The sequence below is a fragment of the Watersipora subatra genome, chromosome 4 (genome assembly GCF_963576615.1).
Source record: "Watersipora subatra chromosome 4, tzWatSuba1.1, whole genome shotgun sequence".
NCBI lineage: Eukaryota > Metazoa > Bryozoa > Gymnolaemata > Cheilostomatida > Watersiporidae > Watersipora > Watersipora subatra.
In genome coordinates this window covers 49047490-49072063 of record NC_088711.1, presented here as the reverse complement: position 1 = coordinate 49072063, position 24574 = coordinate 49047490, and the positions used below count along the sequence as shown (strand labels likewise).

Sequence of the window (24574 nt, the reverse complement as noted above, 5' to 3'; positions counted from 1 at the left end):
GCAGTCCATCACTAAGTTTTTTATTTTCGAACTTTGGAACAGATTAAGCAAAACACTATGCCTTCTTATACGATTATTTGCTTCAGCATACAAATGTTTTTACGTACAAAGCAAATATCAGAATGTATTTACTCCATAAATGGAAGTTGGAATATATGTGCATTTTAATAGCTCTAGGAGTGTATCTGTTCATGCCTGGTTTGGCTCAAAGCCTTTATCTTTGAAATGAATATGATATTTCTATATTCATTATCTAGGCACATGTTCTTACAAGTTCATTGGAGGTATATGATGCATACGCAGTGACATACTACTCTAGTAACTCTCCCTTTTAAACACATGTGCTGGCCATCAGCAATTCCTATGAGTGGTGTGCAGGGGTGTGTGATGACTTTGAGTGAAATCCTAAGTGTGCGATATTACCAATCTCTTCTGAGTTAGTGAAAACTTTTTTAGAATGAATCATTTGAAGATATTTAGTTATAGAATCGTACGGCCAGACTTGAACCTTTGATCGCTTTTGCATCCAAACATTAAAAAATGTGGTGTAAAATTTGGGTAAATAACCACCTTGGCATATGAAGTAATTTCCAACAAACAATATTCAAAATCTTTTGAAAAATTAGTTTGTAAGTGAAAATATGAAACCTGGTAGTCATTAAAGCGCTTAAGCAATAAAAATTCTATAGTTTATACTATATTTAGTGTAAGTTATGCTATGTCTTTATCCATCACTCTATTACTAAACCTACACATTGCTGAACCTATACTGCTGTTTACTTGTCTCATTGTAAAGTAAATATACACCTTGTGTTGCTGATGAATTAGAGTTGTTGTTATTACTTATTATTGTTATTACTGTTATTACTGTTATTATTCATGTTGTTACTTTATGAATTATAGTTTTATTAAAAAACTAAATAACTATAAATAACTAAATAAAAAAATTTTTGGTCATTGGTCATTACTTAACGTATTTATTGTTGTATTTTGGGCTGCGGGTTGAATCAAGCAAATTTTGTCTTATTATAAGAGTATGTGCCCCAGTGTCAACACGGGGCAAATTTTGGAATGAATTAATTTCTTACTACAGTCATACCTCGACATACAGTTTAATGCATTCTGGGACCAAGCTTGCATGTCATCTCTCTTGTAAAGACATAAGAAAGAATTAACCTACTCCGACTCGCTCTCCACTTTACTTCTAGCCGGCTTTTTAAAACTTTTGAAAATGATGTTCTGATTAGAAAGGCCGAGTGATGCTGTTCTCCTAAGCAGCCTTTCGCATACTTAACCACCTAATGGCAGCATCGAAAACTGTCTCAAATGCTTGTATCTCAAATTTATTTCGTATCTGAGGGCAAATATATGCTTGGAATTTTCCTCATATCTCATATTTCTCATATTTTTGGACACCCGAATGTCAAGGTATGACTAGTTTTGGCAGTTGTTGTCTTTTGTAAACATTAGTAGTTTACATTACCTATTTCTAACCATGTGATTAAAAATTTCTCTACATTTAAAACTGTTATAATTATTTTTGAGGCTAAGCACTTCTGTCACACTTCTCTGCATCAGCGATGGCTTCTATTAAAGCTAGCTTGTCCATATTTCAGATTAACCGGTTGGTTTCTCAACACGGTGCTAGGATACCTTCTACACTCTATACAAGTGCAAAACTCTCAACTGAGTTCTCTCAAAGATGCCTCTTTGGTAAGCATCCACCTGTCACTGCGCTTTTCCCCCATTTAGCGCTTAGGAATTAATATGAGTGTTTGGGCAGAATGAGTGTCTCTAGATAAATTGTTCAAATTGATTGGCTCTTCTATACTCTTCTACTTTGGCACAGTTATGTTAGTGTATAATGCTGCCTCTGTGAATAAACCGTGTTTATTCAAGAAATATTCATACTTGATTTCCATTTAGATGTCTTGTTTTTATAGTTTATTTTATTTGTGTTAGTTATGCTTTTACCCATAGTTGTCATCTCATTCACACAGCAAGAGAGGACAATTGATTAGTTTACAAGGTGACATCAAGTTTTCATAGTTTAGTAAAACTTCGTAAAAATTAGATGAAAATTAGTTTCGTGATTAAAACAAAGTCTATCATTTTAAAGGATGCTTGGCAGCTGGCTTTTAATGGTTGTGTTCTGTGCTTTCACAAACCCTCTTGTTTTCTGAAATAGTATTTCTATTTTAATAGTAGGCAACTATTCTTACCACATCAAATATCTTAGAGCATCGATATTATTTGTTGTTGAGTTTTGTCTCCTTTCATTTCTATTCTGCTTTTATAGTCAGGAAAGCCTGTGATATACCTGCCCATGCACCGTAGTCACCTCGATTATGTGCTAATAACATACATTCTCTGGCACTACGGCATCAGAGCTCCATACGTCGCTGCCGGAGACAATCTCAATATCTTTGGCTTTGGGTTAGTGTCAGTTTCTTCTACATGCCTCTGTGTGACTGTCACTTTGATAGTTGTTGCTTGTTCATTCAGGTACTTGTATTGGTAACAATATGAATATCTGTATCGGGCAAGCGATGAAAAGAAATTGACAAGAAGTCTATCAATAATATTACCTTCAAGTCATTTGGTGGACCGGTCATTTATACATGCATTAATACTACCTATTTTGCTGTTGCTATATGAATTGTCTGGGGGCACCCTAAATGCCAGATCTCAGGCGATACTCAGACTTAATAAAGTCGTACATGGTGCCCTATATACACAATTAGAGTTGTCCATACAATCTTTACTATAATAAGAACCGTGTCTGTCCCAAACCACGCTATAACCGTTAGGAAAAGAGATTGCCGCGCACAGGAATCGAACCCAGATATTTGGATTTCCAGCGATGCGATACGAAGTGAGTCATTCGATCACCTTGCTACATCACGGAATAGTTATGCATATAGTTAATACAAGTTGAAAACAATATCCAAGCCCTACTTCTACATACCTTTCCTGATCCATTTAGACTCTCACCATTATATGCTAAGAACTATAGAGGCTTCTGATTCGCTTTTTGTAGCAGCAATTTTGAAAAGAAAATTGTTTTGTGATGTAAGAGTTTTGATGTGAAAAGTGGTATTGTTTTCATTCACTACGTTTACACCGCTCATGGTTGCTCTATGCAGACAAATCCTCAGGTCTCTCGGTGGGTTCTTCATAAGAAGAAGGTTTGACAAGGAAGAAGGAAAGAAAGATCACCTGTATAGGGCTGTGCTCAGTGAGGTACAAATCTTTACATGTCACCTTTTATAACTGCTCCAAGTTGTCATTTATTTCTTACAATCAATTTATCTTTTTTAATATCTAATAATTTCGGATTTGTTTTATCTTTGCTCACAAACGTAATTTTTTATACTCTTACATGTCTCATTTCTACTCGTGGATTTGTTTGAATTCCTTCTACTCATAGATGTGTCTCACTTCCTTCTACTCATAGATGTATCTCACTTCCTTCTACTCATAGATGTCCCTCACTTCCTTCTACTCAGGTGTATCTCACTTCCTTCTACTCATAGATGTCCCTCACTTCCTTCTACTCAGGTGTATCTCACTTCCTTCTACTCGTAGGTGTGTCTCACTTCCTTCTATTCATAGGTGTGTCTCACTTCCTTCTATTCATAGGTGTGTCTCACTTCCTTCTACTCATAGATGTATCTCACTTCTTTCTACTCATAGATGTCCCTCACTTCCTTCTACTCAGGTGTATCTCACTTCCTTCTACTCATAGATGTCCCTCACTTCCTTCTACTCAGGTGTATCTCACTTCCTTCTACTCGTAGGTGTGTCTCACTTCCTTCTATTCATAGGTGTGTCTCACTTCCTTCTATTCATAGGTGTGTCTCACTTCCTTCTACTCATAGGTGTGTCTCACTTCCTTCTATTCATAGGTGTGTCTCACTTCCTTCTACTCATAGGTATATCTCACTTCCTTCTACTTGTAGGTGTGTCTCACTTCCTTCTACTCGTAGGTGTGTCTCACTTCCTTCTATTCATAGGTGTGTCTCACTTCTTTCTACTCGTAGGTGTGTCTCACTTCCTTCTACTCGTAGGTGTGTCTCACTTCCTTTTACTCGTAGGTGTGTCTCACTTCCTTCTACTCGGAGGTGTGTCTCACTTCCTTCTACTCGTAGGTGTGTCTCACTTCCTTCTATTCATAGGTGTGTCTCACTTCCTTCTACTCGTAGGTGTGTCTCACTTCCTTCTACTCGTAGATATGTCTCACTTCCTTCTACTCGTAGGTGTGTCTCACTTCCTTCTACTCATAGGTGTGTCTCACTTCCTTCTACTCGTAGGTGTGTCTCACTTCCTTCTACTCGTAGGTGTGTCTCACTTCCTTCTACTCATAGGTGTGTCTCACTTCCTTCTACTCGTAGATATGTCTCACTTCCTTCTACTCATAGGTGTGTCTCACTTCCTTCTACTCGTAGGTGTGTCTCACTTCCTTCTATTCATAGGTGTGTCTCACTTCTTTCTACTCGTAGGTGTGTCTCACTTCCTTCTACTCGTAGATATGTGTCACTTCCTTCTACTCGTAGGTGTGTCTCACTTCCTTCTACTCATAGGTGTGTCTCACTTCCTTCTACTCGTAGGTGTGTCTCACTTCCTTCTACTCGTAGGTGTGTCTCACTTCCTTCTACTCATAGGTGTGTCTCACCACTATTTAGCTGTGTGTCTTAGAGCGTATGCAGACCCCGTGTTGACTAAGGCCTGTAGACTCACTGTAACACGAGAAGGCTGCATGTGCGTGCTGGCATCAGTTTTTTTCTGTCTTTAGTATGTGCAAGAGCTTCTGAAGCATGGACAGAGTCTCGAGTTTTTCATAGAGGGTGGTCGGAGCCGCAGTGGGAAGGCTTATTATCCCAAGGCAGGCCTCCTTGCCATTGTAGTCAACTGGGTGCTAGAATCGCGCAATGATACTGACGGTAGGGCATTCCGTGTATTCCTTTATGTTGAGTTGTCTTCTGACGTTTATAATGGACAATTTTTACATGCTCCTACAAATTATAAATGTTTATTTAGAAGACTGATTACATAACAAATGATACAGAAGTCTAACATATCACATTATTTCATTTGTTGAGCTTTAACAAATTTGTTGCGGTCTATATACCTCTAGTATTTTAGTGATTTACTAGCTGTGCTACCAGGCATTGCCCGGGTAATAAAAAAGTCTTTGGTAAGAAAATTGATTTGTATTTAACATATAACATTTGCCATTCTACCTTTAAAACTGCATATCATGAGAAAAGTTTTGATGGATAGCTTCTGATGGTACAGTAACCTTTTTTATACACATACTTCTACGCAAAAATTGTTATTATTAATTCAACATATTCAGGATTTTTATTTTGTTTTCTCAGTTCGTATTAATTGTATCATTACCGAATCATCTCTTATTGTAATCGAAGCAAAACAGACTTAATTTAGCTATTACTTGCTAATTATTTCACATTTATATCTTTACCCTTTCATAGTTGTTTTATTTTTTTAAATTTATTGGACCTGCACAAAACATTTTTCTCATGATATGAAGTTTAAAAGTTACAGTTGATTGACGAAGTTTAAAAACCTTCACAGTGGTTTTAGTTTTTGCTCTCAATTTATTTCAACTACACAAAATATTACAAAAACAACTACACAATTGATACTGGTTCAAATGTAAAAATCAGATATCTTACTGTCTTTGTTTGACCGAACGGAAAGAGAATGTCGAAGCTTTTCCTATAAATGTCCACATGGGAAGAATTGGCCTTCACCCATATATACTAATTGAAACTTACGAAGAAAACTTTTGTAACGGGGCATCGTAACGTGTGGGCTATTTGCTAAAATAATTAGCGTGTGGTTACGATATGTCAAATATGATAATGCCTTAGATCGAAATTTTATAACTGGGACTTCGTAACGTGTGGGCGCAGTGCAAAATTAATAGCTGTAGCTGGACAATCAAAGCGATGAATACACATATATAGATTACATATTGGTATGAAAACCGGAGGATTTTTCTCCATTAGTAGCATGAAACATACCAAAACTCATACAGAAATTTTAGTTCATCGCTTTCATATTGCATTTCACTGGTCAGCTGACAAGGAATTAGCTAGAGTAAACACACCCTTGATGATGGTGGCAACATTTTTGCTAAAATTCTTATTGTACTCAGTGCTCCTTTTCCAGGTTTGAAATTTGTCAAAATCTTCATACTGGCCTCACCTTCGATTTTCTTCGCTGCAAGATTTTGCATTCATTCAAAAATGACAAATTAGCTGTTTAAAGTACAGTCATATCCTCGACATACGAGACATCTTGACCTCTTGACCCAACATGCAAGAAACTCGAGATATGAGCAGAGTTTTGAGCGAGTTTCTTCTGAGGAATCTGTGAGATACGAGCATACGAGCCGGTTTTTGATGGCCTCTGTATGGCCAAGTATGTGAGAGGCCATTTTCGGAAACAGCATCACTCGGTTTTTCTCCTCGTATTAGTTTAAAAAGTTTTTAAATGGCTGGCTAAAAGTTGTAGTGAACGCAAAGCAAAAACCGCCAAACCAGAAATGGCAAATAAAAACTTTAGACAACAAAATTAAATTAAGTTTAATAAGAGATTTAAATTTAGCTTTAAATGTGTCGAAGGCCTGGCCAGAGGTTGACCGGGCAAAATCTATTTGAGTTAAATTCGAAGTTTCTGTTACAAAGCATCACAAAAATCTAGTCTATCGAACTGTCAAGTTTCTCTTAGACCGCCATTAATTACTACATCTGTCTTGAAGGTAAAAACTTACAGTAGTGTGCATAGTAGTGTTACATTTATTGCAGATTTAACAACTAAATAAGTATTTGTTACTTTGTTAGCATAAGTACTGAATTACAACAGTTAACAACACGTTTTTCCATCATGATATCCTGTTTTATGTGTTTTTTTCATAATGTAGTGACAGATTAATTTGTATTTAGTTATTTTATATAGGAAATAGTGCTTTGAGACACAAGTAAAATTGACATGTGACCTCAGTCCCAGCACGCATTAAGCTTGTATGTTGAGGTGAGACTGTATGCTTCGCTTTCCTGAGTTGAACCTGAAGAAACTACTCTGAAGATGGAGTGTTTTGCATCTGCAGGAATAATAGAATTTGGTTTCGTTTGCAGGAATTTTGAGGAATGATGCCCTGATAGTTCCTGTCAGCATTAGTTATGAGAAGATAATGGATGGTAATTTTACTCGTGAGCAAATGGTGAGTCGTCCTGGTAGTGATTGACGTTATACTTTGTTAGTTCAAGAGGTAATATGAAGGGCTAGTCGCATCTATGCTATTACTTAGTCAAAATAAATCCAAACCTGCCCTATTCTCCATATTTCCCATATTCATATAACTCTCCACTTTCTCCCCAAATTGAGAATATGTGGAGGCTTCTTTGCTAGCATCTAGTAAATAGTAGCTACAGTTGGAAAAAGGAGGTTAAACATCAAGTGAGATTCAGGCCTCTGATCATGTGACTTCCTGTTATTTTTGCAACTATTGATGTATCGCAGCAAGTCGACAATGTTTCCCTTTTCATCGTGGCTGTTCACAGTTACTGATATAGCAAAGTTTGATCTATCAGCTAATTGGATACTTTTTAGCGTGATTAATAAGGAGTTGTTTGCTTTCTTTCGCTCTTTGTCCAAGGGCCCTGTCTTGTCATTCACTGACTTTTTACCTATTTAAGAATGCTGGGCATAAAATTAGGTTGAAAATTCTGTCAGTTGACTAGAAATTAGCTAAGACTAAAATATAAAAGAAAACAAATTCAATTTGGACATTCTGAGGTTTTCATTCTCATAAACCAACTTAAACTGTCATTAGGTATTTCATAGAATATCACAGCTCTCAACTTTCTAGGTAATTCATAGAATATCACAGCTCTCAACTTGGAGCTGTGAATTGATAAATATTGATAGATGATTGATTAGAATTGATATATAAGAATAATCAGTCGTTAATACTCTTGGTATCTTTATGAAAATTAAACATCTATTCTGACTATTGACTGTTGTATCTAAGGTTTACTCTATGTACTTTCATCGTATACCTTAGGTGTATTGCAACTGTAGCTTTTTTGATGTACACGCTACTAGTACCTATCTGTAGTGGATAGTTAAAATTTTGTGTTGTCATTTCTATGTATTATTGCAGGGCATGCCTAAAAAGCCGGAGTCATTCTGGGCAACTGTGAAGGCCATTTGGAAGCTGTTTAGTACGACGTTTGGTAATATCAGAGTCGATTTCTCACAGCCTTTTTCTCTCAAGGTTTGGTTCTGATTTCTTCATAGTCCTTTTCATCTACGGTCTTGGAGATAGATCATTTACCCAATGAGGAGTTAACTTTAGAGTTTGTCATTTGGGAGCAAAACGAGTTGCTTAGCGTTCGGTTAAATGTACCGTAATTAGCTATTTTTATTGACCAGAAATTATGTTTAAAAATTTTCAGTCTCGTGTATTGTTTTCATAGCCCCTGCACTTCTGTCGGAGCTACAAAATCATATGTACCGAGTACATTCTCAAGTCCATTGACCAACAGAATTATATGGAGTCATTAAGAAGTTGTCCTCTCATTATTGGGTAGTATTTGAGAAGACAACTCTACATATTGCTTACTATTATGTTTATCAGGAGTACCTAACAGTAAACAAAGGTGCGCTTCAGTCAACGGTAAGAAGAGCAGACAGTCCTATAGCTATTCCAGGGATGCCTTCTGTCAGGGATAGCATGCAAGACCTTCAAGCTCTTGGACAATCAGAAGCTATGCTGCCAAGGACGGAGAGTGACAACTCCATATATGGTATTGACATGCGCAAAGATGATGAAAAAGTGGTCATAGGCGGTCTTGCCAAGCATATCATATATAGTGAGTAACTTGTTAGCTTTTGCATTTTTTGTTAATTTCACTTTCATCTTCGTTTCTGTCTAATTGCGCTTTGCAAACAAAATTGGAGTAATTGATTTTAAAATCTTCGTTTCTGTCTAATTGATTTTGAAATTGAAATTCATTGAAATTGGTCTGTTACATACCTCTATCTAATCATATGTTACTACAGCCACTGGTCTGTTACATACCTCTATCTAATCATATGTTACTACAGCCACTGGTCTGTTACATACCTCTATCTAATCATATGTTACTACAGCCACTGGTCTGTTACATACCTCTATGTAATCATATGTTACTACAGCCACTGGTCTGTTACATACCTCTATCTAATCATATGTTACTACAGCCACTGGTCTGTTACATACCTCTATGTAATCATATGTTACTACAGCCACTGGTCTGTTACTTACCTCTATCTAATCATATGTTACTACAGCCCCTGGTCTGTTACATACCTCTATGTAATCATATGTTACTACAGCCACTGGTCTGTTACATACCTCTATGTAATCATATGTTACTACAGCCACTGGTCTGTTACATACCTCTATCTAATCATATGTTACTACAGCCACTGGTCTGTTACATACCTCTATCTAATCATATGTTACTACAGCCACTGGTCTGTTACATACCTCTATCTAATCATATGTTACTACAGCCACTGGTCTGTTACATACCTCTATGTAATCATATGTTACTACAGCCACTGGTCTGTTACTTACCTCTATCTAATCATATGTTACTACAGCCCCTGGTCTGTTACATACCTCTATGTAATCATATGTTACTACAGCCACTGGTCTGTTACATACCTCTATGTAATCATATGTTACTACAGCCACTGGTCTGTTACATACCTCTATCTAATCATATGTTACTACAGCCACTGGTCTGTTACATACCTCTATCTAATCATATGTTACTACAGCCACTGGTCTGTTACATACCTCTATGTAATCATATGTTACTACAGCCACTGGTCTGTTACATACCTCTATGTAATCATATGTTACTACAGCCCCTGGTCTGTTACATACCTCTATGTAATCATATGTTACTACAGCCACTGGTCTGTTACATACCTCTATCTAATCATATGTTACTACAGCCACTGGTCTGTTACATACCTCTATGTAATCATATGTTACTACAGCCACTGGTCTGTTACATACCTCTATGTAATCATATGTTACTACAGCCACTGGTCTGTTACATACCTCTATGTAATCATATGTTACTACAGCCCCTGGTCTGTTACTTACCTCTATCTAATCATATGTTACTACAGCCACTGGTCTGTTACTTACCTCTATCTAATCATATGTTACTACAGCCACTGGTCTGTTACATACCTCTATCTAATCATATGTTACTACAGCCACTGGTCTGTTACATACCGCTATCTAATCATATGTTACTACAGCCACTGGTCTGTTACTTACCTCTATCTAATCATATGTTACTACAGCCACTGGTCTGTTACATACCTCTATCTAATCATATGTTACTACAGCCACTGGTCTGTTACTTACCTCTATCTAATCATATGTTACTACAGCCACTGGTCTGTTACATACCTCTATCTAATCATATGTTACTACAGCCACTGGTCTGTTACTTACCTCTATCTAATCATATGTTACTACAGCCACTGGTCTGTTACTTACCTCTATCTAATCATATGTTACTACAGCCACTGGTCTGTTACTTACCTCTATCTAATCATATGTTACTACAGCCACTGGTCTGTTACTTACCTCTATCTAATCATATGTTACTACAGCCACTGGTCTGTTACTTACCTCTATCTAATCATATGTTACTACAGCCACTGGTCTGTTACTTACCTCTATCTAATCATATGTTACTACAGCCACTGGTCTGTTACTTACCTCTATCTAATCATATGTTACTACAGCCACTGGTCTGTTACATACCTCTATCTAATCATATGTTACTACAGCCACTGGTCTGTTACTTACCTCTATCTAATCATATGTTACTACAGCCACTGGTCTGTTACTTACCTCTATCTAATCATATGTTACTACAGCCACTGGTCTGTTACTTACCTCTATCTAATCATATGTTACTACAGCCACTGGTCTGTTACTTACCTCTATCTAATCATATGTTACTACAGCCACATGCTTTAATCGCTTGGCTGCATTCTTGTAACATACTTGGCTAATCTGCGCTGCATAATTCATTATATAAAATTATGTTAAAGACCAAACTGTAATAATTAACAAAAAAATAATCTGTAGAAAAAGTTTTTTTCATTACTTTAGAGACAAGTGAACAGAAACATAGTCTCATCAGTGGTTGGGTTCTAAAGTGCCAGTGATGCATGGTATAACTTACTCTAACATAGAGTAAGTGACACGGATTCATAGTATAACTTACCCTAGCGTAAAATAAGGGAAGTATAAACTAATTCATGTTAGAACTAGCTTATGAAACAGCTTTTTGTTGGAGAAACTTTGAACATTGTTTGTAGAAAATTACTTCGGGTGCAGAGTCAAATATTTGCATCATATGTTGGAAAATCCGTATGTTGAAATGGTTTATTAATGGAGGTTTGACTATACCAGGGTAACTAATAGCCTTCAAAGAGAATATAACTCTGAATCATTGCTTGTCTACTCTCCCTGCTACTGTCATATTTCAATTGTATTGTTGAATATTTTTGTCATTATCTTTGATGTTTACATCCGATACATTGATTGTTTTTAGACATTTTTTCATGTTTTGACCTTGAGAGTTTAATACTGGTTCAAAGTTCATGAACTGTTCATCCTTAACGAATATTTTTTGGCAAATCGTAACTCGCATTAAAAACATGACAAATATAGCATTCTCATTTCAGTACTCCGATAGATAAACACCAATTGGAAGCGCTACATATGTCACATTAGCCTAGGTCATTGAGTTTCTGGAATGCATTAAGAGAGTTTGCCAATATCCCTCGGAGTTGTGTTATGTCGTGCCACTTTGCCAAGTAAATCAAATTCTGACCTTTGTCAAGTGCCAGACAGTCGAGAAGTTTGTTGTCATCTGGTAAAGCTTGAGCAAGGAAGCAAATCAGGCTGGTGAAGTACGGCGAGGTGACTTGTGATTGGGTCACCTGTGCCACAGTTGTTGAACCTTTATATGGCTTGTTTTACAAAAATCGCTTCGTTATCAGTGAATGTAATGTCAGGTGTCCTTCTTTTATTTCCCTTCTGACGTTGAGGTTTTTTTTATTGCTAAGTAACAACCCTTTTCCTGGTCCGTGAGTGATGGATGTTATTCGAGTTGCTTCGAGTTACTTCTCTGTTATTCGAGTTGCGAAATTTTAAAAAGCGCATGATAACTTTACTCGTACACGTTTGTAGATAATCTCTGATAGTTAAATTATGAAAATCATATTCAGTTTGGCGAGGATGTCCCACGGTTAAGTGCAAGTAGTTATTTTGGAAAAAATGTTTTGAAAAACTTCCCCAATGTTGTAGTACAGGAGTGGCTACACCAGGATGGTTTTATAGGCACCAAACTGATTGCGTTTCTGGGTCTGTGAGCAGCGATCACACCAAATGTTTGTCGTTGTAAATAGAGAGCATCACCCCAATGAAGTTGGGTGTGTGCAGGCACTGAACAGAAACTAAAGGTTTAATAATAGAAACCCCATTCATTAGTTGTAATGATAAATTAGCCTGCATCTAGACCCTAAAGCGGTTATTAATCGTCGTTTCTGAAGACCTGATAGGTTTGCTAAGAGTTCACCTATGGGTCCACCCCATAAATTGAAGCGCTCATGTTTGCTGAACCAACTGAAGTCGGCCCTGGGTCCACCCCATAAATTGGAGAGCTCACGTTTGCTGAACCAACTGAAATCAGCCCTGGGTCCACCCCATAAATTGGAGAGCTCATTAGTTTTGCAAAATGACTGAAGTCAGCTATAGGTTTATACCGTAAATTGCTTGTTTGCTGAAGCAACTGGTCAGCTATGCATCTATTCCATGAAGTGAAGAGCTCATAGGTTTGCTGAAATGACTAAAGTCAGTTATCGGTCAGTCCCATGTGTTAAAGAGCTCAATGGTTTGCTGAAGTAGGCTATGGGTCCATCCCATGAGTTGAAGAGCTCAATGGTTTGCTGAAGCGACTGAAGTAGGCTATGAGTTAATCCCATGAATTGAAGCCGAAAAGCATTCACTTCAACAAAACAGCGCGAGTCAAAAAGTTAGTCAAAAATGCTATTTAGTGTTAGTTTGGAGTGATTATCATTTAGATAGTAAACCTGTAGTGAAGGATGTAAAAGACAACTGTATTGGCTGTTATTATACTGAAGGATGTAACGGACAAATGTATTGGCTGTTATTATACTATTCGATCCGAGTTGAAGTTTGGTTACCCCTGACCGAAGTTAAATTAACTATGATCATAGCTGTTTGCTTTTACGTTTTTCAGTTTCATGAGTGCTGGTTTATCAGTCGACAAAGTTTTGCATGACTTTAAAAAAATTGTCTCGGTTTGGCCACATCCGATAGTGACATCAAAGACATCAAAGTTGAACGATCATAAAAGACTTGTCATTTCAAACCTTGTCTCAGTCTACTCAGTCAGTGAGTTTAGAACATACTCATGCATTAACTTATTATTCTATGAAATTTAGCTGGCATGTCAGAATTTCCTAGTCATTAGTTAAAGTAGCAATATTATACAGATTAATTGAAGAATCCTCGCCAGTTAAGTGTCACCTGAGGAGCTGGGTGTCTCATGAAATCAAACCAGATTGTACTATGTGTACAGTATATAAATATTCACTTACGTACCTCATTGTATGATTATGCGCTATATAAATATACAATTGCGTACATTATTGTATGTGCCTCAGCAATATACATGTATGAATATCACAAGCATGATTCACAGCATGAGTATGCATTATATAAATTCATCAAACACCTCAAGCTCGTACCACTTTGCATAAGTATCTCTAGTCATAAAATGAATTTTTGTTTTATTCATTCACTCAGTCAAGATGGTCTTGTTTGAATCTTAGCCTAAAAAATGGGGTTAGTATGTCGATCATATTAACAGTTCCATCATTAACTGATCAGTATATTAATAGCAACTACATAGTCGGATATTGAACTTGCCTGTGGTAAGGAGAAAACAGAATGGTTTTGTGTAAAAAACAATTTGCCAACACAGATATATTGTGAATCAAATTTGTACGCTTTGAAGGCTTTTCAAGTGCAATGGCATCAACTTGTTTCACACCTTATTTATAATTTTCTAAAAACAGTAATCTCTGCTCCAAACCTGCTAGTGTTACAGAAAGTTCCTGAAAGGCAGTTTACATAGTTCATGTTTGTCACCATTGTTTTGGTGGAATGCAATAATGGTAATTACACTTCCATAGATGTAGTAATAAGAAAATCTCTATAGATGTCTGTAAAATTCCATAATACTAATTGCATTTCCATAGATGTAGTAATAAGAAAATCTCTATAGATGTCTGTAGAATTCCATAATACTAATTGCATTTCCATAGATGTAGTAATAATAAAATCTCTATAGATGTCTGTAGAATTCCATAATACTAATTGCACTTCCATAGATGTAGTAATAAGAAAATCTCTATAGATGTCTGTAGAATTCCATAATACTAATTGCACTTCCATAGATGTAGTAATAAGAAAATCTCTATAGATGTCTTTAGAATTCCATAATACTAATTGCATTTCCATAGATGTAGTAATAAGAAAATCTCTATAGATGTCTGTAGAATTCCATAATACTAATTGCACTTCCATAGATGTAGTAATAAGAAAATCTCTATAGATGTCTGTAGAACTCCATAATACTAATTGCATTTCTTTGGATGCTCAAAAAAATTAGAAAGTAATAAATGCATATATGTAGATGTTCTGTAGAAATCCTGTTATATGGTTTTTAGCCTCACGATGTGGAGCACAATCTTTTTCCGCCCTCGTAATACCGCATTATTTTCTTTATATGATATCAACAAAGAATTTTCTTGAAATTCAAATTTGCTGTGGGCGTTCTAGAGACATCGGAAAGACAAATAAGATACCAATATGTTATTCGCCGAAATCCCTCCCACAACGCATAAAAAGGATACGATGCTATCCCTCTTAGTTCAGGATTATTTGTGTTCTGTTAATGCGCGAGTGAAACGAAAATTAGTGAAAAGTAAGCGAAAGTGAATGTTTATTATACATTTTAACATTTAATATAATATTTACTATGAACTTTCATTTATTTTATGTATATAACTACATAACTTTAATTCGTTAACCATAGGTCCTAAGTTTGATAATGGTGTTAAAGGAAGAAGTGAGAAAATGAATGCCATTGCAGTGAAGCTAGTGCTTTTAGGTTAACTATAAGGTAACTGTAGTTACTAAGGTTATTATAATATTTTGTTGCTCAGTTTTAATAAGTACAGTACGTATATAAAGTTTTGATCTTTTTTACCAAGGGGTTCGTGCATTAGACTCGTCCCCTTCTGTTCAAGTTTTTCGAGTATCGGGTAGATGGTAGTGCTTGGCACGAGTACTTTTTGGCCAGCGGGTTTTTCGGGTATCAGGTTTGTTGATACGGGTTTTATGTCTAAAATTTTCAAACATCAGACATATTTTAAAATTTACAATGCATTTATGATTCTATTCAATTTATTTATTGTTTTTTATTATTTTCTAATGACCGATATTCGTGCTCGCAGCCTTAGTCCTTTGAAGTTTGAACCCCAACTGTCAGTTTTCAGGCATGGCCTAGGGTATGTTAGAATCTCTATCTGCCGGAATTCCGGCATCCACATGGCTTTGGTTACAAAACGTTTGCAAGTAACAGCGTAAATTAATCAAATTAATTTTTGCACAAGATATTAGACCAGAAATTTTACTCCCATTTGTAACAGTTTTCAAATATCTTTACCTACTTCCTTTGTTTTATTAACAAACTTTATTTGAACGACATCGCGAAAAAATTGACACGACTCGTTTGTCGGTAGGTCATGAATGATTGTGATGCAAATAAAGACCTTTATAATACTAATTACAATTTTCCAGTATATTTTGAGTAATAGAATAATGATGAACATGTGCTCAATGGATATGATGCTATTTTAAATGTTTTTACGAGTTTTTATAAATCGTACAAACCTTTATAGTTTTAGCCCAAATAATGATAAAGTACTGTTTTTTTCTGTTTGATGACATTTTATGCGGGTTGCTCAACTGTTTTGTACTAGTGTTTTACCAAGTATCATTGTATTATGAGCACATTCAGATATATATAATAAAAGTTTAAAAACTTCGGATTGTTGACAGATTGCCCAGGGTTACTGACACGCAATGACCAATAAGGCCAGTGTTCAAAGGGTTAACAGGTGGGTTATTAAACAGTGTTTAGAGAGCAGGGCGCAATAGACCGAGTTTTTGTCCACTCTACGGATCCGTGTAACAAAACCCGAACTCACAAGTCAAAACCTGAACCCGCCAGACCAAAATGCTCAAAAGCTTTATTACCCGATACTCTAGAAAAGATAAACCGGCGAGTCCAACGAGTTTTATCACCCGTGCCCAGCACAATATTAGACACATGTAATTACTATAGGTTTCTGTATCCTCTATACGACATTTTTGCCTCACCATGCCAACACCGGGCGGATTAATGTCTTATGGCGGGGTTGCACTGTATATAGCTATAAGTTCCTCGCCATAGATATCTTCAGGGCCCTATAATATGTACATATTCATGGATGTCTATTAGTAGCCATTTAGTATTCTCTGGAGTAGATATTTGTAGTTGAGGGACTCGATAGATAGTAAAAATGGTAGTAAGTTTATTAAACTTACTGACTTATTGTGTCAGTCTTTACCCCCAACACTTTGATAGAAAACTGTTATGGAGATAAGAAACACAGAGCTGAGCCAAAAGTCACTCTAACAACTTTGTTGCTTAAGGTTAGAAGGTTAAGGTTACTTAAGGTTAGCAACTTTGTTGCTTAATTCGTTCACATTTGAACCCCCAAAACATTTTGAGATACCAATCAGTGTTGGCGATGAGATGTATATTTGCTAAGAGTATCCATCTCTGGATTGTAGAGGGTGTCCGTGACTGGATTGTAAGGGGTGTCCATTACTAGATTGTAAGGGGTATCCATCACTGTATTGTAAAGGGGTGTCCATCACTGTATTGTAAAGGGGTGTCCATCACTGTATTGTAAAGGGGTATCCATCACTGTATTGTAAAGGGGTGTCCATCACTGGATTGCAAAGTGATTCGTTCCTTCCGAATGTCATATTTCTCTCGAAGCTTTATTATTCTCAGCTAATTCATTCAGCTTTTCGAATCAAAGGAAGGTGTCGATTGTTCATGTCAACTCTCGCACACTATTACCATAAATAATTTTCTGTGTCATTAAAAATAGGCTTTTCTTGTTACTAATAGAATAATGCTATTGTAGCAATTAAATCATCAGACACCTGTGTTTGTTAATTCCTTCACCATCTGCATTTCCAAGTTTTTCATTTATCCCATGTGTTGTTGAGCCCACCCTGCTGGAATGCTGAATAACATTTGGAAAGCTCATGGCCACAACTTGATCACAGATGTCTTCTTTTTACCATAAATGCTGTTGGCGAAAGGTCTGTTTATCTTCAGAGCTCGGTGGCAAAAGTTCAGCATCGGGTGCCTGAGAACCAAGCATAAATTAACCAGAGTGAACGCAAGATTAAGACCCTCAATGATTCAGTTTCTTGACCAAATATTTTAGTCAAAGGGATGCTATCAGATTCACCGCCTGTGCATTGTTTTGTCAGATGATTTATGGGCTATTTTAGGATTGTGATCGTTGCAATCATGATATCAAGTATAAATCTGATCGTTAAAAACTATCTCAAGTTGTAAAAAATATTTTGTAATTGTTTGGTTTTGGTAATTTTAGAAACTGAAGTAGTTACGTTTTGCGCATTTACAAAAAAATTCATTTGAAAATCATTTGCTTTTTCTTCATGAGTGGAGAAAATGCATGTTTATGGCTACTATGATTAGATCTGATATGCATAGCTTCCTTCCTGCCGGGAAGTTAGCGTGAAGGTATAGAAGGAGCGATGACAAGTTTGTGACATACGCACCTAATTGCTACAGCTCATTAGAAAGGCAAGACAAAACATGTTGTTGGAATAACAATTAGTACGCTATGCATATGCACCGAAACTAGTCTGCCCTCATGTATATTTAATCTTAGGTTAATCAATGTCTTTGTTTTGAATATTTCAAGTTTTTTTTAGGTTAGGGTTTCAGCTCTTCAATGAATAGCTAAACACTTGATTTGAGTGAATAACTAGCATTCCTGAAGCAACTTTTCTCACTACGATATGGGGTAGTTCAGTCAATTGTCTCGAGTCTGTGCTCCAGCATGCGGGTAGCACTAGGCTTGACTTGTCAATAAATGACACTCTTGACAAGTACCATGTCGCGCCTCTACTTTGGCAAAGGTTGGCAGGATGAATGAGTAATAGGGCTGGTTGGCATAACAGAATGTATTGCCTAATCTCAGATGCCGACAATAGCGGTCCAGAGGAAATCTATGCTTTATTGATAATTGCTGATTCAGCTACCTCTATAATTATTTTATGTCAAAATGATACATTGATCCTGTGTGTATGTGTGTGTGGTAATGTTTTTGGACTAAGAATCCCTTTTTTTAAAAGGGTTCGAATTTTTAATATGTTTCGCAATATGCTCTTTTGAATGGTTCATCTACCCTCCCTTATTCTGCTAATCGCCATGTATTTGTCAAAGCTATAATATAGCAGAGACAACCATTTACAGTAGAGTCTGTTTTATCATTAGTGAATGTCATATATTGACTTGATTGGGAGTTTTGAACCATCTCAGGAGCTCATGCGATTGTTGATAGCTTGATTGACTTTCTTTCAGTTAAAAGAGGAGAAAATCAGTAGAACAATTTTAAAAATGATCACTTTTTCCGATCAAGTTGGCCAGTGTTTTCGCAGTGTTTCTTTCATGAGCTCAGTTGAATACTTGATTTTTAATGAATGTTTAATCTAGCATATGTGTGTTCGTATGGATAGTTCATAACCATTTTTCCCAGGCTATTAAAACTGTTAATTTAGAAAAATACATAAAATTTACTCTAACAACTGCAAAGCAACTTGTTGAGTTAGAGTCCAGAATAGGTCGCATTCGCCGCAAAATCTAAGCTAAAAACAAATAGACAAGGCGATGACTTCTATTTATGTAGTTTGCATTTTTTGTTCTGTATTTCAATCAATCACATGATGGCAGGCTTTGCTGATATGTTAGAATTTGCATATAGTTATCATGCATCATATTTCCTTGACCAACTCTCTACGCTAGTTACTGCATAGACATCTACTCTCCATACTCTTCACACCTCAATCGACTCCTAACATCTTTAACTGTTGCAGATGGCATGCAGTCTGCTGCAGTGATGAGTACCAACGTCATAGCCTTTGATCTTCTCAACAAACACAGATCGGTAAGGGATCTGCACCTTACCGTGTACGGCAGAACGAATTATTATGTTAGCAGAAATAGGTTTTCTGGAAGCTTAATTGTGTATGTCAGGGAAGGAATAGGAGGTATATATGGTCAGGAATGGAGTTACAAAGAGGATTGACAAGAAAAGGCGGGTGTCTATGGTGTAATGTATAGATGCTAACTCATAACAGAGTCTCAGTTAATTTGTAACGGTTTTGTGTCTGGTGAGTCACACGGGATAATTCAGCCTAATTATTATTCTGTGGACATCAAATAATAAATATGGTCAGAATTATATTTAACTTAATTTTATTTATTCAGAGACATAATCTAGCTCCGTCTGTATAAACAAGTTGCTCTCACCGTATAATCTTCAGTTACTACTGATATACAGGACTACATTAGCTCTGCTCAACATAGCCCAGTCATAGTTGCTACAGGATATGAATATTTTGTGGCGTTTTGTCATCACAAATGCCACTAAAATGGTTAAGCACATTTGAGTATCTCTAATGCACTGTAGTCGTGGAAATGTCTGATTTTCAGCTTTTTAATTAAAAATCTTTACTATAATAATATTCAAGTCCATCTATCCGAAGCCGCGGTGGGAGTTTGGGAAAAGATATTGCATTGTACAGGGTTCGAACTCGTATATTATAAAAAACTTATTAAAACTAGTTTACTTTTTTCAAGTACCAAGTTTTTTCATGAACTAGTCTAGTTGTTACAAGGCTCTCTCAATTCATACATTAAAATGTGTTTCGGGTATAAAATTGTCTCTGTCAACTCTAATGTTAGAGCAGCAATGACCAGCCTGTCTGTGAGGCTCATATGCGATCAATGTACAGTGTTAATCGAAGCAGTTATGAAGTGAGCTACTCATCTACATAGACATAGCTGGATGGTTTATTTTATGGCTGTATTGAATATCTAAGTATATTTATTATCAGACTAGCTCTGCGATGCCTGAGGTTTCTTATATGTGTCATGATCACAGAAACCATGGTCAAATCGGGATTATAAGATTTAGATTTAGAGTTATCTGCATTAACAGAAGGAGAAAATTCTCACAGTTATTTTGCAAAAAAAATTTTGATTCTAGCTTAAATACAGCAGATTTTATGGTCAATAAACTGAATGCATGTTTACCATCAGTGCGAAAACATAGTTCCGAAAAAACTGGTGTTAAAGTCTGAGAAACGAAAACCGATGCACAGTCTTGTTTACATTTCAAAACGTCATAGCAACCAATATTAAGAGGTTGTGATATTTATCTAGATTTCTGTCTTTATATCAAAAACATTATGTTGAATTTCAAAATCTAAACAGATTTTGGCTGGTTGTCATAGAAATGGCTGTATATCTATAAGAAAATGTATTACCTAATTTTGCAGATATTAAAAACAGCTTGGCAGTGCCGCGATATTGAGCACAACCCTAGTATGATCAACAAATTGTTTAAAAAATAATAACAGTAACATATTGCACATCATCGGTCACTCTATACTTTGATCTTGCAAATTCGAATAATTTTTCTTATAATCAAATCTTATAAAATCGAATAATTATTCTTATAATTAAATATTGTAAAAATCTTAAAAGAATGGTTAGGAATATATCATGGTCATTCCTTTTACTTACACTGCTTTTGGCATCAGTTGGAATACCAAAGTACTCATTATAAGTGTCCAAAATGTCAGAATTATCCTTCAAATCGGCAAAAAAGAAACGATTACGTTTTTCGGATGCCATTTTTTAGTATTTCCTGTTTAGCATAGCAACAGTTTTAAGGGTTTTTTTGAGGTTTTAAGATATTTATTATTTAAACTGACTTCAGATTCAAAAAGATCACTCTTTGATTGGTCCAGAAGCACGTGTTACAAAAACTCCTTACCAAAATTATAAATTCAGTTAGTGCAACTTTAAAGTCGAATAACTCAACTTCGTGATTTGCGACTTAACCATGGTTTCTGTGACCGTGACCCATATTATCAATCAGATAGCCTGCAGGTGGTTGAGAAGCTGGTGGTTTCAGGAATTATAAAGTTTTGAAATCAAATATGTTTAGTGACCTGGCGGAAGGCACAGAGTATATGCGTGGGAATTTTAGATAAAATCGGGCAAAAAATGTGGAAACGCATAGCATTTCCGCGGTTTAACAGACACACAATGACATAGTGGGATTTATTAATATACTTGCTGAATGCCCGGTGTTGCACGGGTAAGGGAATAATTACCTAATGAATTTGAGTAACGTACCTGAAAAGTGAAATCTTTAGTAAAACAACACCAGTGTTTTGCACCAGTTTAACAATCGTTACGCGTAATGGTCAACAGTGCTAGTTATTAACCTCAAGCAAGCGCTATAAGGATGAGTATCTTAACCAATATGATGACTATTTGCTCAATGAAGCCAAGGTATTCCGTGTAGCTTAATGGTCAAGTTCACCGCCTCTAGAATTGGAGGTCCTGAGATCAAATCCAGTGCCGTGCGGATTTTTGATTGCTAGGTTTTAATGGCTATAACTGGACACAGGGTTTAACAAAAAGGCAAAAAGACAAACACTGAGATTTATATATAGAATAGCATATAGATGTATGATAAGGTCGAAACTCGGGTTTTGTTATAGTGAAGATTTTAGTAAAGATCCAAAGTAAGTTAACTCAAATTCATTAGTTTACTATTCTATTACCCGCGCAACGTCGGGCATTTGGCTAGTATGTAGATATTTGATGTTTGCATCTTCATATTTGGGCTGAATTATTTTATGTGGGTCGTCTCATGGAGTGAGGTAACCCGGTACTGTCTATTTATCAGTAATAATTAGTATTATGATATTCACTGTTTAAGAGGGTTTATTTGATTGATAAGTATTTAAAATATTCCTATTAAAATTTTACTAAATTTACTCATTTTTCAAGCGATAAACTAAAGCTTGCAATGTCTGCAAGGTTATCAAGAGCAACAAAATAATTGCCATAATATTTTTAATATTCAGTTAAATTGCTATCTGCAGAATCATGATTTTATGCGTTAGATGGAGTTGACAAGACATGATTGTGATGAGGTTCATCTCAGGTTTGTTGGATGATTCATGAGACTTGGAAGCGAAGGGATTGTTTATGGTCGCCGATAAAGTCTGAGCACTTCGTGAAAATGATCACTAGGGAGATAACTGTGTTTTAGTTGCGACTAATGTTCATGCGAAATAATTTATAATTGTCATGTCTGCTTGCCCACTAGCAGTAGTGCAGGTCAATGGCAAGTGGAACTTATTGTTTTATAGCTTTAGAACCTGCTATCAACTTGGTAAACTGAATAACATTACAATATGTGCAACCCTTATCGCCACACCCCTTTCTGTGATCCTGGACTATTGTAGAACTTTGCCTACGATAAACTTGTACTTGTAAGGATAATAAATGTTACTTTTAGCTGAATATGGACGTTACTAGGAATGTATTGCTGCCTGTTATCACTAGCTTTTAGAACTGTTATAATACTACGGAGGTTAGTAAAGTTAACCGATAGTCTGTTTTTATGTTGTTTTATCAGTTTATGTAAAGTTTACGTAAGCACAAGTTTACACAAGCACATACATGCAAGATCTCTAAATTCTAACAGCCCTAGAAGTGTAAAAACGACTGATTTTTTTCAAATTTTTCATGTAGGCTTATGTGACAATAAAAAATTCTTTTACCATATTAGCCGCTATGCAACAGGACAATGTGATAACACCTTAAAGCTTTTATCTTGAAGTTTCCTGCTTGTAGAGTTTAATGAGATAATCGCTTTTTTACTCTGTTAATATGGTCTGCTAGCAAATATGGCACTATGGTTTACCATAATTGACCATAAATGGACCATCATAATAAACATAAGTGTATATGGACCACCATAAAAATATTAATAAAAAATGAAGAATTAAAAAAGTCAATAAATTATACAAAGAATATAATACAAAAAATAAATCCCTCTCATACTCTGGTCTCATGAGATTCCTACATGAGCATCATTTTTACATGATAGCAGCTGCTGCAGCTCCCTATTTTTCTGTTTGGTAAAGTGTAAAAGTGCAATGCGTTTGTAACACTGTTAATCATGTCTCTTAACCCCCTTGACTCTCAAAATCATTTAATGAAATCGAAGAACAAAGGAAAATGAAGAATTAATGAAAGTTAATTAAGTTAATGAAAAATTAACTTTGAATATTATTTTTATTTCGCAGATTGTTACTTATAGTGGGGGAGGCGCCGGTCTCAATTACCCGCAAAAAGTGAGAGATCACTGTATTACATGTCATTGCAATATTAGCATCGTATTACTTAATAATGGTAAATAAAACTATGGTATATGTTCTGATATTATCGTTACATGTCATATTATGTGTTATTGTATGACAGGGTGTCTGCCTTGTGGACCTTATACAATCAGTGGACACGCTAAGGGAGACGATTCTCAACTCAAACAGAGATTTAGGATTTGTTGGAAAGTCTAGAGATATTATCGCCCATGCGTGCCGTCTTCTAGGACCCAAACTTGTATCTTTAGACAAAGATGGCGCTGAGGCTACATGGTGAGAAGTCAAGTACACTGTACAAGTTAAGCGCATGCAATCACTGCATTAGTGTTTAGTAAAAAATGCTTCCATTCAGGATGGAGAAATTTGAAAATCTGTTTGATTGTAAGATCTGTGTACAACCAACTGCAGCGCTTGTTTCATTTGTTGAAAAACCAATTGGCAGCTGTGTGGTTGCTCTCATAAAAATGTACCTATTAGTTTCCTCTATAAAAGTGACCGCCAAATAAGACAAGGTACAAAATTGGATAAAATTTTATGAGTTTTTACATATCAGTTGTTTAAGACGACTGCTAAATTATTTTTGTTCACATTAAAAAAACGATGGAACCTTCTACCGACTTTTCACCTAACTGGCTGTAAACAATGGTATCGTCTTTGATCACTTTCAGTCATTGTGGGAGGATTTCAGCCAATACTGTATCGGCTTCTTAGTAATTTTTTTTTAAAGTTGCGTAGTCACGGGCTGGCAAAACATCATATTTCTCATCGTAAGTCGGAAAAGCTGTTTCCCAGGGC

At 36.0% G+C, this 24574-nt stretch overlaps 1 protein-coding gene across 1 annotated transcript in view; it reads left to right on the top strand.

Moving 5' to 3' along the window:
* The window catches only part of LOC137395235 (glycerol-3-phosphate acyltransferase 1, mitochondrial-like), a 61665-nt gene that overhangs the window by 19393 nt on the left and 17698 nt on the right, over positions 1–24574 (top strand). Inside the window, exons 7-15 of the mRNA XM_068082085.1 lie at positions 1617–1713; positions 2300–2436; positions 3147–3243; positions 4796–4943; positions 7167–7252; positions 8195–8308; positions 8672–8906; positions 19403–19473; positions 23880–24052. Of these exons, the coding sequence (XP_067938186.1) occupies positions 1617–1713; positions 2300–2436; positions 3147–3243; positions 4796–4943; positions 7167–7252; positions 8195–8308; positions 8672–8906; positions 19403–19473; positions 23880–24052 (1158 nt within the window). The remainder of the gene's footprint in view (positions 1–1616; positions 1714–2299; positions 2437–3146; positions 3244–4795; positions 4944–7166; positions 7253–8194; positions 8309–8671; positions 8907–19402; positions 19474–23879; positions 24053–24574) is intronic.